This window comes from Spermophilus citellus (genome assembly GCF_964194105.1).
Source record: "Spermophilus citellus genome assembly, chromosome: 13".
Classification (NCBI taxonomy): Eukaryota; Metazoa; Chordata; class Mammalia; order Rodentia; family Sciuridae; genus Spermophilus; species Spermophilus citellus.
Window position 1 is genome coordinate 95,386,004 of NC_138193.1, and position 23,602 is coordinate 95,409,605.

At 49.4% G+C, this 23,602-nt stretch overlaps 2 protein-coding genes across 3 annotated transcripts in view; one reads left to right on the plus strand and one right to left on the minus strand.

The window, feature by feature from the left end:
- Positions 1-10,763, minus strand: part of DNAJC5G (DnaJ heat shock protein family (Hsp40) member C5 gamma) — a 13,295-nt gene extending 2,532 nt beyond the window's left edge. The window contains exons 1-5 of the mRNA XM_081264520.1: positions 10,625-10,763; positions 2,908-2,972; positions 1,611-1,726; positions 936-1,197; positions 644-788 (exon numbers count right to left, since the gene is read on the minus strand). Of these exons, the coding sequence (XP_081120646.1) occupies positions 644-788; positions 936-1,197; positions 1,611-1,726; positions 2,908-2,961 (577 nt within the window). The 5' untranslated portion in view covers positions 2,962-2,972; positions 10,625-10,763. The remainder of the gene's footprint in view (positions 1-643; positions 789-935; positions 1,198-1,610; positions 1,727-2,907; positions 2,973-10,624) is intronic.
- SLC30A3 (solute carrier family 30 member 3) lies at positions 10,712-22,166 on the plus strand. 2 transcript variants are annotated; one of them, XM_081264514.1, is made up of 10 exons: positions 10,712-11,353; positions 12,117-12,190; positions 13,153-13,385; positions 16,819-17,000; positions 17,564-17,710; positions 17,804-17,957; positions 18,510-18,708; positions 18,951-19,056; positions 19,312-19,446; positions 20,319-22,162. In XM_081264514.1, the coding sequence occupies exons 3-10, from the start codon at positions 13,291-13,293 to the stop codon at positions 20,465-20,467; spliced, it is 1,167 nt and encodes a 388-aa protein (XP_081120640.1). In that variant the 5' UTR covers positions 10,712-11,353; positions 12,117-12,190; positions 13,153-13,290; the 3' UTR covers positions 20,468-22,162. The 2 variants fall into 2 exon arrangements, with proteins under 2 accessions (XP_081120640.1, XP_081120641.1); XM_081264515.1 differs by lacking the exons at positions 10,712-11,353; positions 12,117-12,190; positions 19,312-19,446 and having other exon boundaries at positions 12,610-13,385; positions 20,319-22,166.
- Positions 22,167-23,602: the final 1,436 nt, after the last annotated feature.

Here is a 23,602-nt window from a genome sequence, read left to right on the forward strand (position 1 = left end):
GCCACAACCCCAGCCTTATTTTATATTTTATTTAGAGACAGGATCTCACTGAATTGCTTAGCACCTATCTTTTGCTGAGGCTGGCTTTGAACTTGCGATCTTCCTGCCTCAGCCTCCTGAGCTGCTGGGATTATAGAGGTGCTCCACTGTGCCCTCCTATTAACGATTTTTTAATATACAGATGAGAAAACCATTACCTTGCAGTTACTCATTAGCATCACAAGGTGGCACTGGTGTAAACCTCAGCCAATCCACCATTTTAAAGTTTTAACAATTTGGGGTAGGAATCATCTCAGACATATCATTCTTCATTTTGCACAAGAGTTACAACCTCAGCTCATCTTTCTTTTGAGCAGATACAATAAACTGCAACCTCGAACCTGTCCTCAGCTATTGTTCTCCCACCTCATTCCTTAGCTTAACAGTCAGGAGAGGCCAACATTATATTCAAGCTGTCAGTCTGTGGCATGAGGTCCACAGAAAAATATCAAATGCCTTCCCTTTCTTCACTTTGCCTCAATTCCAGACTTGAAACTGCCATATTTAGAGGCTGACCTGCCATTTTCACAGGTCTTTCTTACCCCCAACCATTTCTTTCATTCCTGATCCAGATCTGACCTCAGTCCCAGCCTGTGGTCCTCACCTGCTCTCCTAGGTTGAGTACGGACATTCTGTTGATATTTCCTCTTACTCGTCTCCTCAGAAGGTGGTTGTAGGGCTCCACAGCAAAAACAGCAGCAGCAGCAGCAACAACAACAAGTGAGCAGTGCACAGAGGAGGACAAGTGTCTAAAAGGTAGAAGGTGGCCCTCAATCCAGCAGTTCTTCTGTATTTCACTCAAGCTCCCCTCCTTCCTTCCTCCTCACACCCAGAAAATGAGACAATAGAAACTTTTGTCTGAGAAGAGGGTCAGAGACTAGGAAGAAATTGTGTACCTTGAACCAACAACTATTCAGTGTAAAATAGTATGTGACTCCTTCTTCCCCATAGTGATCATACAGGTATATTCCCAATGAGCCATGCTTGTCATAGATTTTCCGCTTCTTAGGGTCGCTCAGTATAGCATGGGCTGTGTTGATCTCTTTGAAGACTTCTGCTGCTTGAGGGTTCCCTGGATTCTTGTCTGGATGATACTGCAAGGCCAGTCTCCTACCCAGGCAATACCCAAAAGGAGGGTAGGGAGGAGATAGGGAATGGCTGGGAAGGGAAGGTTAGGATGAATGGCAGGGATAGGTCTCTAGCTAGTGCAGAGGAATGCATGAGATGTGGTATGAAGGATGGAGGTAAGTAGTCAAGGTCTAAAAGTTTTCTCATATCATGTTAAAGAGGCTGATAGCCTCCTTTGTCCCTCAAATAAAGATTTCTTGGGGAGGCTGGGATTGTGGCTCAGTGGTAGAGTGCTTGTCTAGCATGTGTGAGGCACTGGGTTCGATTCTCAGCACCATATACAAATAATTAAATAAAATAAAAATTTCATCAACAACTAATAAAAATATTTTTTTAAAAAGACTTCTTGGGGGGGGTTTACAAATGGGTCAGAAATCAAGGTAGAAAGAACAGGGATTAAGTGGAGGAAATCTCTAGGTTCAATAAAGAGCTGGGGTCTGAACCTGTAGGCCTTTTTGATCTCTTCAGGTGAGGCACCCTTCTTAAGCTCCAGCACTGCATAGAGACTTGTCCCAGTTTGGGACAACCTGCGGGCTGCTTCATCCACATGAGCCATACTCTGGGCCAAAAGGACAAGAATAAGACACTAGTGAGCTGATACTCTGACTACCAGGAGAGTGCAGGTGACCAGAAAGGAATTTTAAAGAGAAGACATCGTCCCCTTACATTTCTCAGGATCCCCCATCTACCCAGACCTCCAGCGACCCCACAGACTAGAGAGGCATAAGCAAGTAGAGGAAGCCATGGAAGGACCTGATTTTGTCTAGAGCTCCTATTATCTTAAGTAAACAGCCCCACTCATGTCCAAGTTCATGATGACTAGGTTTGAAAGACCAGGGTGGCCCCAGCCCCTTTAAAGATTGGGTCCAGAATCAGGAAGATCCACAACAGCCAAGGAAGAAACAATTCAGACCAAATCCTCCACTGTTTAAGGCGGGCAGGGGTCCCAATGCAGGGTCAGAGGGCGGGGCTTGCAGGTAGGCCAGGGACTTCTGTCCTCCCCCGCCCCCACCCGCAGCCACTGGCCCTCAAACCACCCCATCCCTGCCCCTTAGAAACCAGGTAGGGGACAGAGCAGAAGGATGCCTCAGGGGCTAGAGAGGGGATCCGAAAGGGGTTGCTGCGGGGGAGGCCGACTGAGGGAGCCAGGGACAGGACCAAAGAGAGCAGGGCGTAGGCCTGGGAGACCTTCGGCAGGGAGAACCAAGCAGAAGGGGAGCTCCAGCTCTGTGCCCTCTCCCTGCTGGGTTTGGCCCTTTACCTCCCAGTAGGGCTCTTAAACCAGGTAGGCCTCATTCACCCTCCATCTTTCTAGGTGTGAAACTGCACACCGCCGGTTCCTCGGCCCACTGCGCTTGCGCGCTGGGTAGTAGACTGCGGGTGGTTTTTGCCGCTGCAGGAAGAGCTACACAGAGAGGCCGCGTTGGCCGTGAGACTTATTTCGCTCGTGGGAGGCCTGACCCGCAGGCCCTGGGCTGAGCGTTGCTTCCAGCCCCCGGCGACCCAGTCTGCTGCCGCATCCCTCCTCCAGTGGGAGGGCGTCACCCATCCTGATGGCCACCCTGGTGCTCCAACTCACTTACAGGAAGACAACGGGCTTGGCGAGGCAGCGGATGAGAGGTATGGCTGCTGCAAGCCTTCTCAAGAAGTGTATTACAATCCCATTCCTCAGAATGTGGGGGTGGCCACTTGATCCTTTCCCTTCCACCTGGAACCCCCTCCACAGCATTTGAGAGTCACCTCGAAAGTCAGTTCCTGAGACACTTCTTTCTTCTCACCCCCAGTTGTTCCCATTTCATCGTCATCTGTCAAAACATTTATCCTATTACATTGTAACGATTCGTTGGCACATCTCTTTAAAATGATATCTTGAGCCTTGCCAAAAGTCACCACTCTGCTTCTGAAACTTTATTCAGATACTACTCCATCATGATGATGTACCATAATGTAATTATGCATAAATCTTTGAACAAATCTGATTTTTGTCTAAGGATAGATTCCTGGAAATGAAATTTTTGGGTCAAATAGAATATTTTTCGAAGCTCTTATTCTATATTGCTAACTTTCTTCCCAGACAAGCACCAAAAGTACCATTTTGCATCACCACTTGCAGGGCAGTGAGCCCCTGTCTCTCTCTGGCTTCATGTCCTGTGATCCCCTAAGGGAGGCAGTGTTTGTGGTGTTGGTTTCCTTTGCAGAGGAGAGCATAGTGACTCCTATAACATGTAACTGAAAGAGTCTTATTATTTCCGTAATACCTGCCCCTTACTACTCTTGTGGCTTTTATTACATTCTTCTATTTATTACAGTTATTTGCACGTATTTACCTCCTCTTCTAGGTTTTTAAGGGGTAAGTCAATAAACTACCCCCATTGACATCAGTCATCTAAGCAAACTGAATCCCTATGCAGCAGGCACAATGACAGTGAATTAGTGAATTTATTGCTATAGATCTGTGATCAGTACAAGGAGTGGGGGTGAAATCCTTTACACCCATCCAGTTCCATTGGCTCTGGATCAGATGAGTTTCAAGGTGACTTGGCAAATGAGGAGGACCTAACGTTGACTATTTTTGGTGGTTAGTGCTATGCCAGATTTCTCCAAGTAATCTCTAACTGTCCATCAGAAGCAAAGGCCAGTAAAATCGAACTGAACAAGCCAACTCATTTCTTCACTGCACTGGGAAGAGAGAGCAGAAGGCATTCAAAGCAGAGTACCCTTACAGAGGATTCCGCACCTCTGTCCCCAAGACCCAGCGTGGCCTGCCCCTACCTCTCACTCCAGTCTCATGGAGAACCACCATCCTGCTTGCTGTGGGCTCTGCCCCACTTTTTTCCTGTCACATCTTTGAAGACACTGTGTTCCTTCCTACTTCAGGGGCCTCTGACCTAGAGAGCTGTTTCCTCTGCCCAGAGGGCTCCTCCACAGACTATTCTCATGCCTCCAAAGAGAGGCCTTTAAACTGGGTTCTGTTCCTCCCTCCCCACCTCATGCCCCCTTCACTATGATTTGAGTATATATTTATTTGGGTGTTGATTTAAGGCCCAACTTTCCAGTTGACAGCTCTACAAGGGACAGGACTTTGTTCATTTACCATGTATCCCCAGCACCTATAACCATGCCTGGCTCACAGGAAATGAAGGGATGATTTGTTGAATGAGCTACAGCTGAGGGATTTCTCTGCCAATGGAATTTAAACCTGGAGGCTTAGCCATAGCTGCAATTCTCTGGGACAGAAGCTGGGGGATTGGGTAGGACAACGGGGCCCATCTCCCATTATCTGGTCCTATACAAGAAGAGACAAAACGAGGATGAGAAGAGAGATAATATGTAATGTGATTCTGAGCTGCTTATATGTATAATATATATATATATATATATATATATATATATATATATATATTCCTCCAGTTCCTAACAATCCCTGGGATATTGTAGGTGCTCAATCAATGTTGATTGGTTGAATGAAAGAGCAAATGTATATGTGACTTTTCAGAGGCACTTCAACCCAATCATTGCCTTTGATCCTTACAACTCTGTGTGAGGGTATGACCACATCCCTATTTTATAGACGTGAGCCCTGGGAGAAAGTTAGTCAACTCTAGAAAGTTAATGCTTCTCATCCTTGCCCTCTGCCATTCTAATTAATCCAGTTCATGGCTCCTAAAAATGGCTTTTATCTTTAAGTCATGTGAGGCTCTGCTCTGAATGAAAGGATGCTACAGCCAGTAAGTGCAGAGTGGGAACATAGCAGGCAAGTCAGCCTGGCATCCACTTTGCAGCTTACTGGCTGGAGCATCCTCCACTCTGCCTTCTAAAAACCACGGCCCCTCCAACTGTGTCCTGTACATAGCCTGTCTTCTCACACCCCACATAGTATTGAGAAGAACACACAAGCCAGGCTTCAGCAGTATGAGATCTCAGTTCTGGTCTGGCTCTAATGAGCTGTGTAATCTTGAACAAGTTCCTTAATCCCTGAGTTTCGTTTGCTTCTTCTACAAAAACCTGTGCCATCTTACAGGACTGACGTCAAGATTTAATTGTATTTGGTTGCAAAAATAATAGAAAAACAAAAATAACTGACAATGAATCATTACAGATTCAAACCTTTTCTGGAATCATTTGCCTTCTCACCATGACTTGAATCACTGATCGTAGAGTTTTCTGCCTCCCAGAGCCATTTGGTCTTTCCTGAAGAAAACCACGAAGCATCCCTTGTTTACCCACAAACAAAAAGTTGTAGTCATATAGCTGGAACACACACGTACAGACAGCAGACATTGGCATATTTATACCCAAAACACCACGCTCTGGAACATATGCGGTGGGAGAGAGAGATCATAATTTGTCACACCCAACAACCAGGTTCTGGAAATTACACAGTTTTTAAGCTGGAAAGGACCTCAGAGATTTAACTCTACCCCACTGCCTTTATTTTTATAATTGAGGCCAGTGCAGTCCAAAGGAACTTACAAGTGCTCAAGGTCACCTGTGAAGTCCAGACCTAAGTTTCCTGACTCCAAGTTCAGTGTCTATACCATGATTGTTCCTTATACACACCAACTCCCTTCCAGTTTAAAATCTATGGCTAGAGACAGACCAAAGCCGTAGATGATATTCATGTCCTCTCATGGGTGATGTCAGGGAATGTCCCTCTTTCCCTACCCTCACAGGAAGGCTTGTGTTCTCCATGTGACAGAAACCTCCCAGCTTAGTTTTGGGAGGTGGAAGGCTTCTAGCTAAAGAAGCTGCTTCATTTCTCTGTCCTCTCCAATGTACAACCCTAGAAGCTGCAGACCTGAGGCCAGGATAATAGCACATCTGCCTCACCTGTAAGATGGAGATAACAGTGCTTACCTCTTAGGGTTGTTACCAGGTTCTTAATTTGAACAGAGCCTGGTATATGGGAATTCTGCAGTATAATAATTATCACTATTATTATTGAAATAATTCTTTCTGTGTGGTATCCTCCCAATTTTATAGAGAGAAGTTGCTGTGCACAGTGGCATATGCCTGTAATCCAAGTTGCTTGGGAGACTAAGACAGGAGGATTGTCAAATTCAGGGCCAGCCTAGACAGCTTAGCAAAGTAAAAACAACTGGTAGCTCAGTAGCAGAGAGCTTCCATTCCCAATACCTGCCCTGCCCAAAATAGAGATGCTGCTTTTTACTTTGTCTTTAGGAAGAAGGGAAAAAGTAAGCCCTTCCTCTATGATTTGCAAATTTTCACTGATGTTTTTCCACATTCTTTCTGCATCCTTCTCCCAGCCCTCTAGAACCTCATTTTCTTATTCCCCTACCCAGTGCTATCCTCTGGCTATCCAGAATGATCTCCATAGTCCTCCCCAAGCAACCAGAACTCCAAAATTAATTCTCTCACTTCCTTTCCTTTCAGTGCTTCTAATAAATAACATTGCTGCATAGATGATCTCATCCCTAAAGGTTAGGTGGAAAGCAATCAGAAGCAATACTAGAATTTATATTATAGCGAGAAAAGCAACTCATACCTCACCCTCTTGATTCTTACTAACACAAGAGGAATAACTAGAGTTTCAGGTAGAATGGCTAAGTGAAGTGAAAATCATCAGGCTAGGTTTGGGGAGGAGACTTTGGCCTTAGATCACTCTGTCCTTCCTGTTTAACCCCATCACTTTCCTGCCTTCTCATTTTGTGGGTCTGCGTTATTCTGGCTCTCCTACGTCTCATATGAGTTTCCTGGTCGCTTCCTGGCACCTTTTCCTTCTCTTACAGTTGACTGCAGAGATTCTGCATGCTTGGTCTGTGTGTGCTCTCTCTTCTCTTCTTCAGAGGTCCAGTCTATACCCTGGCTTCAGCTGTTAAGCTACGCCTCAATGTCATCCACTCGCCTCACAACCACACTCTAAAATCTCAACTCATCATTATGATGTAAATGGGTAGTTACTTTTAGTTTCTCTGTTTCTGTTAAAGTTATCGCTACTTCCAAGATAATGAAACTCAAAACGCAAGCATCACTGGGCTGTGGATTTGTTTTCCCCAAATCCAGGTTATAAAGGTTTGATTAGTTTTTTTTTTTTTTTTTTCAAAATGGCTCTTTTATTTGTCCCTTCTTGTCAGCTCTCACAGCTTTAAGATTTCCCTTTTGAAATCTTAAAGGGAGTTCCAAATCATAACAGATGTGGTCCTCCCCTCCTGTTTCCCCAGTCCAGTCTTATCTGGAATCCTGCTACCAGACTCCTGTTCTTTTTTTTTTCCCCTCTGTACTGGGGATTGAACCCAAAGGTGCTTTACCATTGAGCTACATTTCCAGCCCTTGTTTTTTTTTTTTTTTTTTTTTTTAATGTTGAGACAGAGACTGGCTCTCAAACTTATGACCCTCCTGCCTCAGCCTCCCCTAGTGGCTGGGATTACAGGTACATGCCACTATGGCCTCGTCAGATTAGTGATTTTAAGTAGTCCTTTCCTCAAAGCCACTCTTCTTGTAGCCTACAGGATGCAAAGCAGCCTTTGAAATCTGTCAATGAACTCTATAACTTGATAGCGACTTATGTTTCCAAGCTCACTCTCTTCTATCATCCTAAAGTGAACTTTCTACAATAATCCAAATGACATCTCCTCCCACCCCAAATATTTCTTCCTTACCTCTGTACCATTGCTCTTATACCATGTCCCCTTGTAAAATGTCCTCTTCCTTAATAATATAGCTTTCTCAACAAATATTTATTAAGCAAAGCTATATATTGATAAGCATTCAAAATCTTTTTCTGATTTAATAGATTATAGCCTACTGAGACATTCATTAGACCTTTTTTTTTTTTTTTGAGGGTTGGGGAGACCAATGGTTAAACTCAGGAGAACTTGACCATTGAGCCACATCCCCAGCCCTTTTTTTGTATTTTATTTAGAGTCAGGGTCTCATTGAGTTGCTCAGCACCTCACTTTTGCTGAGGCTGGCTCCTGCCTCCCGAGCCACTAGGATTATAGTCATGTGCCACTGTGCCCATCTTCATTACGACTTTCAACAAAAATTTAGTAGGTGCCAATATGTGCCAGATACTCTTCTAGGTGCTGGGGATACACAAAAAAATTTCTGCCACCATGGACCTTATATTCTGATAGAAGAAAATAGCAAACAAAATAAATTTTAAAAATAGGGTATAAGATGGTAATAATGGCTATGGAGAAAAAATAAAGCAGGGAATGGAGATGGAGAAAGTTTGTGATGAGGGAGGGGTTGCAGTTTTTAAAAGAACAGGCAGAGGGGATCCGAGATGGTGATATTTGCTACAAAACCTGAAGCCAGTGAAGAGGTAGATTATAAATACATTTGACTGAATCCAGTAGAGGTAGAGATGAGCAAATGCAAAGGCCCTAGGGCAGGAGGTTATCTGGTGTGTTGCAGGGTTATAGGACTCACAGAAAGGCCGGAGTGACTGGAGAGTGATAGTAATGAGTATGAACTGAGATCAGTGTAGAGCCTTGTAGGACATTAGAAGGACTTTGGCTGGTTCTCTGAACAAGATGGGGATTAGCAAAATCTGACATATGTTGCCTAGCTACTACATTGAGAAAAGGATACAGGGCAATAAGACTAGAGGAAACAGGGGGACCACCTAGCAGGCTAATATGACAATCAAGAAGGCAGATGGTAGTGGTTTGGACAAGGGTAGGAGCAGAATTTGCTGACAAATTGAATGTGGGATAATAAAATAGAAGAGTCAAAGATAACCCTAAAGTTGCTAACCTATACACATGGAGGATGGAGTTGCCATGTTCTGACATGTGAGGGCTAAAGAAAAGAGGTTTGGGATGGAATGGTGATCAAGAGCTCAGCTTTAGATTAATGAATCTGGAGATGCTTGCTGTTAAGACATTCAGGAGAGAATGTCAAACTGACATTTGGGCATAGGAATTTGAAGTCCAAGTGAGATACCTAGGAATTATCATCTATAGAGCCATTTATATTTTAATCTTTAAAAAATAATTTCACATACAAAAATAGAATAGTACCATGATTCCTCATATATCTTACATCCAACTTCAACAACCCCTGCTTTTTGTTATTATTGAATAGTACTTAAAGGCTTAAGATTGGGTGATAGATGGTAGAAATAAGTGCAGAAAGATAAGAGAAAAGGCTGGCCAATTCCTGGGCCAATCCAACATTGCAAGATTGAGATGAGGAGGAACCAGTAAAAGAGACTGAAAATAAGCAGTCAGCAAAGTAGGAGGAAAACCAGATTATGGTATCCTGGAAGCCAAGTGAAGAAACACATCATTTTCAAGTAGAAATTTAAGTATAGGGTGATAAATGCTAGGAAAGAAAAACGTAGTGTGCAATAGAAGTACATGAGAACTAACCCAGTTGGGGGCCAGGAATCCTTAAGCTGCAGCCCTTTCTTATCTTCTCTGTTGTCAACTAAAAGTCAGCTTCCTCCATCCTTCTTCCTCCTTGATGACCAGCTCATTCTCTTCGGGGAGGCTTAATTAAGGACTGTGTACTGCCACTATTGGGGCTTTGGGGATCCAGCATGAGAAAGACACCCTCTTCCCTTCAGGGAGCTTAACCTCTCTCTAGTGAGAAGATAGTCAAGCAAATGGTTTTGACAATGTGATTACTATGGTCAGATAAGCTCGGTGGGTGCTGAGAGAACCAGAGAAGTACATCCCTAGCCTGGGGGAAGTCAGGAAAGGCTTCTTTGGAAGTGACATCTGAGTGGAGAATGGAGTAGAAGTTGGATCTCCAGGTTGCCTTAGCCTGTCCTCTCCAGCTTGGATTGGCTCTTGCAAGTGTTAGTTTTTGCTCATGCTTAGATTCCAAATTTTGCCTAATGTCCCTAGGCTAACTTAACCTCAACACTGGGGTGCACTGGGCTTCACTCTCCTCTTCCAATATGAATGATCTAGCATGGACTTTTAGCATGGGTCCCCCTGTAGTATCTTCTGACCTGTTCCACCAGAGGACCCCTTCAGGGGACCTACCCTAGGAACATCCAGGGCTTCCTGCTTCCATCATGTCTTTGGGACCAAGTTCTGCCTAATGACTGTTACCAAAGCAGAGCAGTAAAAGCATGTGGGTACAAAGAACTCCAGAGGACAGCTCTTTTGCAGTAAAGTTAGAATGAGGAGGGGAGGAACTCTATTTTGTTTACCACCCATCTCCAGCTAAGCTAGCAGGATATGTGGCAGGGAATAAGTGTTGAATAAATGTTGAATGAATAGTTCTTAAAAGACCATAGTTCCATCCAGAGGCAGTGGTGCCTACCTACAATCCTAGCCACTAGCAGTTGAGGCAGGTTGATCCAAGTTCAAGGCTAGCCTTGGTCATTTAACAAGACCCTGTCTCAAAATGAAAAAATAAAAAGTACAGGGGATGTAGTTCCTGGTAAAGCACCCCTACTGTTCAATCCCCTGTACCAAACCTAACCAAACCAAACAAAAAACCAACAGTTCCATACAGGACTCCATCGTAGGCTGACCTTCCAACTCCTGAAGAAAATCCCAAATTCCTATCCAGGTGCAGCATGATTCCCTCAGGCTTGGCGTTCAAGAGGACCTTTGCAAAATTTGGAAATAGGGCCACTTGATGACTCTTGGGTAAACAGGTGCAAGCACCACTCTTGCCGCCAAGCTTTTCTTACACAGATTCTCAAGCGAAGGCAACTGTTGGTATTCCCACCGCCGGCTCCCTAGGCTTGCGGAGGCGTCACGTTCAGCAGCCAGACATCCAGCCAGCCTGTCATCCACTCGCTCCGAGGCCCCCCTCTCTCTCCCCGCCAGCTTGTATCCCACCGGGTGGTGGGGCGGGCACGTGCCTATGTCTGCATCCCCTCCCGGGCAGTCGGGACTGCTTTCCGCGCGCCGGTGGATATCCAGGAAGGGAAATCCCGGAGGAAGCCATTGTTGTCACGTCCCCTGTTGTCGTCATCAGCGAGGCGGGCCAAGGAGCTGGGTCCCCGTGTAGGCCCCGCGGTTTCTCCCCATTCTAGAGCTAGGCTACCCGGGCAGCTGGGGACGAGGCGAGTGCACCACGCCTTGGAGTGCGGTGGAGCTCCTGATCATCCCAGCTCCAGGATTTTCAGAATTGGGGAAGCCCCAGGCTGGGTGGCGAGTTTAGAAAACCGACGGCGCCCGGGGACGAGTCGGGGCCCTGGCACAACCGGGCAGGGGCATGAGCGGCACTGTGGCTCTGACACAGGCCAACAAAGGTGACCTTGGTCGGTGGTTTCACCTCACTACCCCAGTTTGCCCTCCTGTGACCTGAGCAGAGAGCTGAGGTCCCTTCAACCTCTAGTCCCTAGGGAGATTGGAGAGCCCCGCCCACCGACCCGGCGCTTCCCTGGCTCGCTTGCCCCTAGCGGGTCTTGGCCCAGCCTTGGTCGTACGTGAGGCGCCGGTGCGGGTACTGGCTACAGGGAAAGGCTGGCAGCGGCGCGGAGCGCGGCGTGGGTGGAGGAGCGGTGGGGAGGGCGAGCGCAGACCCTCGGTTCTCTTTTTCTGCTGGGTTGCGCCGCTCAGTGCGATCCCTTAGCACCCTCCACCCGCAAACCTTGGCAAGAGCCGAGAGGCATTCTTCCCCGCCGGAACAGCCAGCTCGCCGCCCAGTTTGCCTAATCCGTTTTAAGCCTCACCTCCTCCGCGAAGCTCTCCCGGGTTAACCCCATCACTTCCAGTCACTCCAGCTGGCACGTGCTCCAGGGTTTTTTGTTTTTTTAAGTGCACACAGGGTCTCATTTTTTTTTTTTTTAACAATAATGTCGAGGGTAGGTGTCTATTAGTTCAGGACGCCCAGTATGTTCTGAAAGATGCGGTTGATGAGTTCCTTGCCCGCCCTCCTTCACTAACCATTTCCACACTCAGTGCTTCCTCATCCCTGCTTATTCTCTCCCCTCCTCCCACGGACCCTCCTCTTCACAGACTGTCGCAGCTTAGAGTGCACAATCCAGTTTCCACCCCGTTTTCATTCTACAGGGGCGGCAAGTGCGAGGGGCAGAAAGCATTGAGCATTTGAAGCTTCAACTCTAGCCTCGGCCATCTACTTTGCCGTAAGTCACTCCTTATACTAGGTTTTAATGCTCCCCAAATGAGATAATGCCCCAGAAGGTGCTCCACTTATGGAGATAAGGAATCACAAGCTGACTGCAACCTGCCTCCATAACCAGTGGCTTGTGACCCCAGAAAGATGGTACTACTCCTGCTGTCTCAGCCTCTCAGTGAAAGCACTGTGACTCACACTCTTCAGTTCCAGTGGGGCGCCCTAGCCCGATCTGGGAGAGAAAGAGAATGAGGTTTCATTCAGGGACCTTTATTTATGTACTGCATGGTCTTGGACATTTTTGGGGGACCCAATTTACTTATCTAAAAAAAAGTAGGGATAATAATGGACAGAAGGAAGCTTTTTGTCACTCAAGGTCCTGTGTAAAAGTAAACTATTAGCGGAACAGTGCTCAACTGAGATTTTGCTGTGAATTCCTACCCCAGAGATTCCACAGTGGGTTTTCTTGCCAGTGTTCTTGAGGTTCTCTGGGATGTGTCTTTGCTCACCCCACATTCTTCTTGGTTCTCTAGAGATAGATTTGGCCCTTGTTTCTGTCTACGCGCGGAAACTGGAGCCACTTACTGGGTGGCAGGGCGACACTCCAAGCAGGCCTGCAAGGGTGGGTTTCCTTGGGCTAAAGTTGGTCCTTGGGAGGTCCCTAAGCCTGAGGAGCTTGTCTTGGAACGGCTGGGTGGGAGTTGGGGCAGGGGCGGAACCGGTCCACTTAAAGGGTGGGGCTGTGCAGATTGAACGTTCTCTAGAACTGGGGTGGCAGGGCGCTCCGCGTGTCCCCACCTGGCTCTGGCGCGGGAAAATAGGGCTTTGGGTATGAGGGCGGGGCTTAGGGGGCGGGGTTTAGGCGTGGGAGAGGGGACGGGGAGCCTGGAGGCGGGGCTTTAGGAGATAGCCCCACGCGGGGCGGGGCTCTAGCTGCCGCGGGATCTGCAGTTCGGACTCCGCGCACTATAGTCTCCGCAGTTCCCTCCACTCTGGTGGCCTCGCGGCCCTGGGGGGAGTCCGGGGGTCCGCGGGCTGCTCGGACACAGCGCGAGGCCGGCCCCGCCTCTCCCTCCTTCGGTGGGGCCTAGACGGTCGGAGCAGCTGGACATGGAGCCTTCTTCCGCCACTGGAGGCTCAGAGACCACTCGCCTCGTGAGCCCCCGGGACCGTGGCGGCGCCGGCGGCGGCCTGCGTTTGAAGAGGTAGGATAGACCAGGGCTGGCCCTCGGCCCGGGGGCTCCATCCTCCTGCCATTCTGTCCATTTCGTTGTCTCCTTCGGTGCGGGCTCGGCCGGCCACCCAAGCGTACAGCAGCTCCCTCGGCTTCGCGGCGCGGGGCTTCGTTCCCTTCGGGCGCACAGAGCCCCTGGCCCCAGCCAGCCCTCCCTAGCAGCCCGATCCCCTCCGGCCTGCAGCCCGCTGTGTCTCCTCCCGGCCATTCCATTTTCTCCCGCTCCCGCGAAGCTGGTCCCCAGTCGGCATTCCTCCCGCCCCCCTGCCGCCCCCGCCGCGTCTGACTTCCCTGGGAGCGTCTGTCGCTCCGTCGGGCCAGAGTCCACGCCAGGTGCCCCGATGTCCGCATTGCCCCGGGCCCTGGCGGCGGGAACACCTCACCACCCAGGGTTCGGAGCTCCATGTCTAGGCCCCGAGCCCATCTCTCCGCACGCCCGGGCTAGGGGCGCCCCCTCCAGCCGCGGCCAGTTGTGGGCACCCGGGCCCGAAGATGAGCCCGGCTCGGTGGCGGGTCTTCCCGGCTCCTGGGGAGCTAGCGGCCGCGGGGAAGAGAGGGGGCGGCTAGGAAGGAGCAGGTGCGGTAAGGGCGGCTGGGGGTATTCCCGGCTCGGCACAGACGGGGCCGGGGGCGGCGAGGTGTGAAATGAGGCGCGCGGAGCGGCCGGGACAGCGGGCCGGGGGCGGCTGGAGAACCGCCTCCGCACCCTGCCAGCCTCCCGCGCCCGGAGCCCGCCGGCTCCATCCGCCTTACCCCTCGGCGGCAGCGCTAGGCCTTTCATGGTCACTTCTGCTAGCCATTTTGTCTGGTGGCTGACCGTCTGTTTGTCTCCAGAATTTGGCATGGTCTCCAGGTTTTTCTCTTCCTAATCTTTCTCTCTGTCTCTCCTAATCTTTCTGTTTCTCTCCCGCCCCGCTCCCTTTGTCTTTGATGAGGTGCTTTTGTGTGTTTCTAGCACTTTCCTTGGGAGGGGACCTTAAACCTGGGTGATTGAGGGAATGGGTGAGCAGAAGAGAGGGAAGACTTCCTGCAGGGGACTGCAGAGGTGGGCCGCTGTAGGGGCTCCAGCTATGACCCTGTCATCTCTCAGGTATCCTTTTGACTTTGCATCAGCTCCTGCTCCCTTGCTCACATCACCCTGCCTTCCCCACTAGATTTAATTTGTTTGTTGAGGGCTTTGATGGCCAGGAGAGGGAACAGCTTTTACCCACTCAACAGAATGTAGCTATCCGGGCCCACACATACCCCTGGCATCCCGACTAGGAGGTCTGTTTCATTCCCAATTCATGCAGAACAAAAGGGAGCAGCCTGTTGATGGATAACTACCTTGATGATTGGTTGTGCTGTGCCTTATGAGGCCAGAGAAGGCGCCCTGCCCACTGCCCCTAAAGCCACCCAGTCTCTGTGACTCTGACTCCCAGCCCATCTCCATTCTCATATGACCATTAGTCACCAAATCCTGCAGGGTTTTCAAAAAGAGGCTCTTCCTATCTACCTGCCCATGCTCTCACACTGCACCCAGAGTCTCAGGCCTGGTCTGTGCTCGACCCCTCCACCTCTTCTCCTCTCTCCATCCCATCTGCAAAGTCATCTCTGCAGGAAGATATTTGTTCAGTAAATCAGCACATCTCCCTTTATGTTCCTTTGAAGCCATCATTTCCTTTCCCCTTTCGTCTCACACTTAAACTGCAAGCTGCAAACCTTGTCATGGTTGTGTCAGGAGAACCCTCCTCCACCTAGGGCTCATGTCTTCCCCTGTGAAGTTCTCTCCACCCCCATTAGAGGTGGTCACTCCCAACAGTGCCCCAAAGTCCTTTGTTCATAACCTCACCTCGATAGCCTCTCCCTGCCTAGAAGCTACTTGTTACACATCTGTCTCTCCCACCAGACTGGACTTCTATATGTATGCACTGCCTGGCACACCTCATAAAAAGAGTAAGGATGGACTTCAAAGCCACTCTCATCTCCCCACTCCCTCTGAAAATACCCAGAAACATGTATACCCAAGTTCTATGTCTTGGAAGGGGCTTTTGATATCCAGGAGATAAATTTTCCTACCAGCACTTGGATTTTCCCCACAAGCATCAAATGCCCTCAGCTTCCCTCAAACCTTGGTTCACCTACTTGCGGAGCTTTCTTCAGCCAGCAGGTCCCAGGCACCCTTTCCACTGCACCTCTGTGATGAGTTTCTGTTTGGAGCCATCATTTTCCCTCATGGGTATTCTTATCACACCTCCACAACTATTTTAGATTGTCATGGGTGTTTTGTTCATTTGTTTAGGTTCTTTATTCTGTGGATGGTTCTGTCCTTGCTGGGGTTCAGTTTGGATAGTGATGGGGTGAGAATTGGGTCAGAAAAGACCTAAAATAGCCCAAGCTCAGCCTCTGGCACCCTCCAGGGAGGCCTCTGTCCCCATTCACTTGTCAAGATAGGCCATGGTGCCATGTAGCTAAGAGGGCCTCTAGGTGCTTATGGTTAGACTGAAGTCCAGTTAACCTGTGGCAGACTCCAAACCAGTGCTCCCATACCAGCATCTCCAGCCGTAGCAGGCTGCAGCTCTTCTTCCTATGACAGCCTCAGCTCTGGAGCCATCAGTTTTCTGAGCTGGGAATCTCAGATGTTTTGGGTCTCAATATTCTACTCCTCTCTGAAAGGACAGCACTTTTGCTGAGTATCTAGATAGGGAGGGCAGGCTCTGGGAGTGGAAGCACCAGGAAGAGGGCTGGGAGAGCCATGTTCATGTGCTGAGTCCTGCTCCACATTATCACACCAGTGTCCCTTCATGTTGCCTTTGCCTGGCACATTCACTCTATCAAAATCCTTCCCATTCTTCAAGAGCCTCTTCATGTTGCCTCCGTCAGTTGTTTCGCTGCCTTCCTCACTAGAACTCACCTGAGAGGTGCTCTGCTGCCAATAGCCGCCCTGGGCTGTATCATAGTGTCTAAGTGCACATTCATCTTGCTCATCAAGACCTCCCAGAGACCAGGAAGGATGTCCCATTCATTGTGTCTTCCTGGTATTGCCTATCATAGCAAATTAATTTGGTTGGGTTCTACTGTCAACTCTACCACCAGCCAACTGTGGGGCCCCCATCAGTCCCTTCCTGCTCTGAGCCTCACACTTCTCATTTCTTTATTAAATTGTTAGATGGGACCATTCATCTGTAAGATGCCTTCCAGCTGTGAAATTCTGTGGCTCTGTATATGGAAGGAAAAGGGAGGTCAGGGTCTAAACTATTTAATGGCCTCCGTCTGTCCACAAAGCTTAGGGCATGACCCGGCCTAGGGAAAGTGTGGGAGATGGTCAGCATTTGCTGAGGCCAGCACGGGGGATGAGGACCTGGGAATGAGCAGGTCAGCCTGACAGGGGCCAGACTCCAGGTGGAATGGTGTTGCCCTCTCAGTCTCTTCACAGAGCCCTCGGAGCCCCTCCCTGAGGAGCCCAAGCCTGTGGAGATGCCCTTCCACCACTGCCACAGGGACTCCATGCCACCGCCCGGCCTCACGCCTGAGAGAATGCGGGCGCGGAAGCAGCTGTACGCCGCCTGTGCTGTGTGTGTCGTCTTCATGACTGGGGAGGTGGTGGGTAAGTGGGGAGCAGCTCTCCAACCTGTGCCAGTCCAGGGATTCCTGAGTGGAGAGGCGGTAGGTGGAGGGGTGGGAGGGGTGTGCCCAGGACTCAGGAGGCGGGAAGAGGGGTGGTATTAAAGACAAAACTTCAAGGGGGGTTCAGGGTGAGTGAGGGCAGTGCTGGCAGGCCAGGGCTGACCTCTCCGTGTTGGCTGGTATTTAAAAAAGCTGTGTCTTTTTATTAAAATAGAATATCATTGTAGAAAAACCTGAAAACATGGATGCATGAAAAGAATAAATAAAAAACCTGCCCTTAATCACACCCAAAAAACCCAGTTTTCTTTTATTTTGTTTTAGTTGTAGTTGGACACAATGCCTTTATTTTATTTTTATGTGGTGCTGAGGATCCAACCCAGTACCCTGGATGTGCTAGGCGAGTGCTCTACGACTAAGCTGCACCCCCAGCCCCCCAGTTTTCATTTTTGTGTGTTCTCCTCTATTTATTTTCTGTGTCTGTGAGCACAAACTATGTGATACTTCCTAAAGGGAACTAGACTTCACATAATTTTGCCCTTGCAGGTGGGTATTTGGCACACAGCCTGGCCATTATGACTGATGCCGTCCACTTGCTGGCAGATGTGGGTAGCATGATGGGCAGCCTCTTCTCCCTTTGGCTCTCTGCCCGGCCAGCGTCCCGCACCATGACCTTTGGCTGGCACCGCTCAGGTAAGGCCCTGCATGACCCAATGCCCCTAAATGTTGCAGAAAGCACCTCTCAGGGTCCTGAGCATGTCTCTGACAGCTTGTCTCCCCCTGCAGAGACTCTGGGGGCTTTGGCCTCTGTGGTCTCCCTCTGGATGGTCACTGGTGTCCTCCTGTACCTGGCCTTCCTCCGCCTGCTGCACAGTGACTACCACATCGAGGCAGAGCCCATGCTGCTGACCGCCAGCATTGCAGTCTGTGCCAATATGATGTACGTTCCAGTGTGGAGCAGGCACTATGTGGGACTCAGGGCGAGGGCTCTTCTTCCAGGATGAGAGAGCTGGCTCTTCCACACACGGTTCTCCACTGTCTGCTTTGGGTCAGCTAGAAAAGGGGCCAGGGCAGAGACCTATAATTCAGAGTGAACAGACATTTGTAAAGGGCCTGCTGTGTACTGGCCCCTTTGGGGGTTTTTTCATCGGTATAATCTCAATTAAACCTCAAATCACCCTTTGAAGTTGGTAGTATTATTCCTTGTTTTCCATGAGTGTAAAAGATTCTGGTGGGGGTCTAGGTAACTTGTCCAGGTCATACAGCTAATTAACTAGTAAGGCTAGGATTTGAATCTATGTCTCTGGCACCAAGTCCAGTATTGTTTCCCCCAGGCTGCATTATTTATCTCTCTTAGGCAATGCTGGTTTCTTCCTGGGGCTGGGAACACAGGTAGATTGGGCTCCTGGGGCGGTGGGAGGAGGTGGCATGGAAGCGGGGCAGAGGAGGTCAGAGAGGATGCCTGTGCTGAGCTGCTCTGCTTTCCCCTCAGAATGGCCTTTGTGCTGCACCAGGCTGGGCCTTCCCACAGCCACAGTTCTAGCGGGGCAGAGTATGCACCGCTGGAAGAAGGGCCTGGTGACCCCCTGTCCATGGGGAACACCAGCGTCCGGGCGGCCTTCGTGCATGTGTTGGGGGACCTCGTGCAGAGCTTCGGGGTACTGGCTGCCTCTGTCCTCATCTACTTCAAGGTACCACCTGTGGAGGCCTACCCCAGCCCTCCTTCTCACTCCAAGTCCCAGCCCCTCCTTCAGAAACCCTCAGCCTCTGACAGCCTCCTTCAGGCTCCCAGCTCCCAGCCTTTTCTTGCCCTGGGTCACATTCCTGTTTCCCCTCTGCAGGGCTCCCCTCTCACCTCTTATTTGTCTGATTCCCCCAAGACCTTCCTCTAGAGGTCCCTGTTTCCTGGGCTTAAGGATCTCTTTCTCCATAGCCTCAGTACAAGGCGGCTGACCCCATCAGCACTTTCTTCTTCTCCATCTGTGCCCTTGGATCCACCGCCCCCACCCTCCGAGATGTTCTTCACATCCTCATGGAAGGTGAATCCAAAGCTACTGCTTCCCACCCCAGAGGCCTCTCTGACAAAACCCCAGCACTGGGCCGCCCCTCTTTTCTCTGAAGGAGTGTACAAAGGCTGAGTCATGAGACCTATTAGGGAAAGAAGGATTGGAACACAGGGCAGATCATGGAGGTCCACATGGCCGGTGGATATAGGATCAGGGAGGCGGAGTCTGGGGGGACTGCCTCTGGGCAAGAGCAGCCCTAGCAGTAAGACATTATGGTGCTGGTTGCAGGTGCCCCCAGCGGTGTGGGGTTTGAACCTGTAAGAGATACACTGCTGTCGGTGCCAGGAGTCCGCGCAACCCATGAGCTGCACCTGTGGGCCTTGACACTTACTTACCATGTTGCCTCTGCACACCTGGCCATTGGTGAGTCTACACTGGCCCCAACCATTACCTTCCTGGAACCATCCTCTGGCCCTCAACATGTGACAGTAGGCTGAATTACTGGGGATTGTTTTATTCTTGATCTTTCTTTCTCTCTGTCACACACACACTAGAAAGAAGGAGGCCTTGACACTGTGTTCTGGGGGAGGTTTCACCCTTTCTGAGGTAGTATTAGAAACCAACAATCATTTAAAAAAAAACCACTAGTATCTATAGGTCTAGTGATGGGGCACAGTTAACTTATGCCACTCAGTGGGATATCACATCACTATTAAAAATGACAATTATGAAGTCTGTATGGCAACTAGGAAAAATGTTTATGGTATAATGCTGAGAAAAAAGCTGAATATAAAATTATATCTACATTATGATTCAACTATTAAAAATATATACAGTGACTCATGAGCTGACAAAGAATTTTTGAGTTTCTTCCAGATGCAAGAAGCAATCAGAGGCATGCAATTTAGATGCCAAAAATATCATAACTTGTGGGATACTTGATGGTAACTCTAGCAGGACAATGAGACAGAATGTTTAACATCTGAATTGTCCTGGAAAGCCGGGTAGTGTGGTTGATGAAACATCTAGCTGTATGTTAATACTCAAAGGTAGAAGAAAATAGAATAGTAGGAACAGTTTAGTGTGTTAACCATGGTCTATTAGGGTGAGTCTTTCTGACATTTTCTTTGATGATTTTATGCTATTCATACAATACAGAAAGAAAAGCAAGTGCGCCATTCATGCCTAGCTTTCAGGCTATGCAGCCCTCAGGCCCCCTTCACTCTGTCCTTATCGCAGCCTGCCTGGTTCTGACTCCCTGGGGACTGAGGCTGCCTCTTATCTCTCTCCCACAGACTCCACGGCTGACCCTGAGGCTGTCCTGAAAGAAGCATCATCCCGGCTCTACTCCCGGTTTGGAATCTCCAGCTGTACCCTGCAGGTAGAGCGGTACAGATCTGAGATGGCCCGGTGTCCACGCTGCCAGGAGCCACCCCAAGCCTGAGCCACAGCCCCACCCTCACCCCACTGCCAGGCCCAGGCTAAGTCCTGGACTCTCAGCACCTGCCTCCCTGGTCACGGAGAAGGAATGGAGCTGGGCCCATACCTTTTCCTCTCTCCCTCTTCCACCTGCCAAACGCCCCAGCTCCAGCCCCAGTGAGCAAGACCAAAGTGTGTGGGGGGGAGTGTTGGGTGGGAGTCAGGCTGAACAGCTGGAAGCAGGTCAGAGGCAGGGGGATGTAAGAAGCCCCCACAGTCCCTGCTCCCCACAGCCTGGAGAGCCGCGCATGTCCTTTCTGTGCAATCCATGTGTCTGTGTGGCAGCCTGTCTGGCTGTGTGGCTGGGTCATCTGCCTCTCTGTGCTCTTGGTGTGCCTATGCCTGGGGAGGTCAGCAGGGGCCCCCTCCCCATGTGGCCCTCGCTCTGTCTATGCAGGGGTCCCAAAGCCTGCACTTTCTCCATGTGTCTTAGCCCTGTGGTTTTGTCTGTGTGTGTGTTCCTTGGTGCTGTGGCCTTGGTGTCTCTGCCTGTGTGGCTGTGCTATGGTCTCTATGAGTCTGCTCCACCCATGGGTCTGTCTGGGAGTCTGTCTGTCCATCCCTCTGTTGGTGCTGTGCCCCCGGCTGGCTCTCCCAGGGGAGGGAGGACTCTTGCTGCAGCTCCACCAATAAACTTGTGTCTGACTGCATCCTCCAGCCCCGTGTGACTCAGCGTGGGAATCAACTGACAGACTCCGCAGCTGGAGTGACCTCCCATGGCCCTCATGTCCCTTCCTAGCCCTCCACCCTCATTCAGAAAGAGGCAGAGATACACCAGCCTCTTTCCTCCCTTTCTCTGTTTCACAGCATGCTCCAGCGTGGTCCTTGGTTCAGGGAGAGAGTCCCCATATGCCTGGGCTTGGTGGCAGGAGAAAGCTTGCAGGCTAGGAGTGAAGCAAGGATTCTGGGGAACTGTTCATGCTTAAAGGCTCCAGGAGGCAGGATTCCTTCAGGCTGGTTGCAGGGAAGCTGGGTGCCTTTGCGGGAGGGGAGTTGGACCACAGAGCTCAGTGGACTTGGTCCTTATGCTGTGTAAAGTACTTATGTGGAGGGTGGCAATCCTGAGCCCAGGTGTGGGCTTTGTGTGGATGCACATCTCTGGGACAGCAAGAGGGTGACAGGAGCAACCATGGCCAGAATGCAGGGGTGGGGAGAAGTGACAGCTCCTGTTGCCTCTGACACAGCCACATCATCAGTGACTTTGGAGGAGGACATTCTTCCTACGTTTCAGGCACTAAGATCTCCCTGTCCATGGAAGAGACATGGGGTATCCGGGGTTGCTGTCTTCAGTAAGCTTTCCACAACAGAGCAAAGAGTCCCTGTTCTTTCTGAGAACAACCTGGGAAATACATGAGCCTGAAAAAGAACATTTTGGTCTTCGTTGGACAAAAATTGTCCCCTCCCTCTTGTCCCTTTCCTTCAACCTTTTCTCCTTCCTCTTTTCTTCCTATGCACAAGCTTTTCTATATTGGTAAATTTTGCCAAGAAATATTCTTTTCCAGTTTGCTGTGGGCTTGGTTGTCATAAACCAGCCTTCACATCAAGGGCCTCTTTTATATTTAGTCTCCTTTGTCTTAAAAATTACAAATTTCTGGGCTGGGACTATAGCTCAGTGGTAGAGCGCTTGCCTCGCATATGTGAGGCACTGGGTTCGATCCTCAGCACCACATAAAAATAAATAAATAAAGATTTTGTGTCCATCTACAACTAAAAAGTACTTTTAAAAATTACAAATTTCTGAAGATTTAGTCTTACAGACCAGCCACACTAAGAAAATATTGATCATCTCTTAAAAAAAAAAGCAACTCAATAGGGTGTACCTATAATCCTAACTACTTGGGAAACTAAGATAGGAAGACCCCAAGTTTGAGGCCAGCTGGGCAACTTAGCCAGACTTTTGTCTCAAAATAAAAAGGGCTGGGGATATGATTTAGTACTGGAGCATCCCTGGATTCTATCCTAGTGCCACACACACAAAACCAGTATCTATGCTTTTAGACTGGGCATTTTCATTAGCCCATACATGTTTCTGTGAAGATTTTTCCCCATAATGGAAATACTTTTATTATAAAAGTAATATATGCTTGTTTTAAAGGTCCAGCAAAGGCAGTATCTGAAGTAGGTGAGTGTTTTGATCTTACTCCCAGAGGTATCTGCTAGTCAGCAGGGGTCCGTCCATCCACATTTTTGTGCATACTGATGTGTTTATGTGATAACATAAATGGGGGTGAGAAGCATCTAAATCCTGACACCTTTTTCCATGTCAATACACACGGATTTCATGATGTTTTTTTAGATGAAGCTTTTCGACTCTTTGAAAATAGGCCCCAGGCTGGGCCCCTGGCAGCTGGCCCAGTGGCTGGGCAGGGTGTGGAGGCTGGGCTGGGGCAAAAGCTGGGGGTCCACCCACTCAGGCAGGCTATGGGAGATTCCCCAGCTGCTCACCACGCTTTGCTAGTTCCTGACACTTTCTCATTTTATGTCTCATTGATTATGGGCCCCAAGTGACAGGATGGGGGTGGGGAAGAGTGAGGAAATGGAGAAGAGGAAAGGAGGGCGGGAAAGAAGAGGGCAAGATGATCACCCTGTGAAGAGCTTTACTCCGGAGCTGTCCTAGGTGCCCACCAGTGCAGGTGAGGAAACAGAATATGTAGGGCAGAAAGAGACCCAGGCATACCATTCATTGGCTGCCCCATACCCTGCAAGATGAGGCTCAGAGAAGGAAAGGACTTCCCAGGCTCACACAGCCAGTGGTGGGCAGGAGTAGATCCCGGGATCCTGAGCCACCCTAGGCTATTGAAGTTCATTCCCAGGTGAATTTTCTACAACCTTTTCTCAGCTTCCCAGCCACCTCTTCGCTGGCATGCCCAGCCCCTGGGGCTTTGGGACCGAGTTTTTCTGCTCTGGTTGCCTCTGCTGATTCTTGACACAGTTAACCTCTCTGCATTTCCCCTTTCCTAATGGTAAGATAAAGATTCCCTGATACTGTGGCTGGAAATGTGCCCAGTATAAAGGTTGCTTTGGGTTGGAATCCAAGATGAGGGGGGAAATTTCAAGGGAATAGGGTGACCCAGCATGCTAACTGCAGGGGCAAGAACCA

What these genes read in the sequence shown, in the direction of transcription:
- SLC30A3 (XM_081264514.1), top strand. Translation starts at nt 13,291, where the DNA reads ATGGAGCCTTCTTCCGCCACTGGAGGCTCAGAGACCACTCGCCTCGTG. An exon ending in GGCGGCCTGCGTTTGAAGAG is followed by an intron (nt 13,386 to 16,818) that starts GTAGGATAGACC and finishes TTGCCCTCTCAG; the next exon opens with TCTCTTCACAGAGCCCTCGG. An exon ending in CTTTGGCTGGCACCGCTCAG is followed by an intron (nt 17,711 to 17,803) that starts GTAAGGCCCTGC and finishes CTCCCCCTGCAG; the next exon opens with AGACTCTGGGGGCTTTGGCC.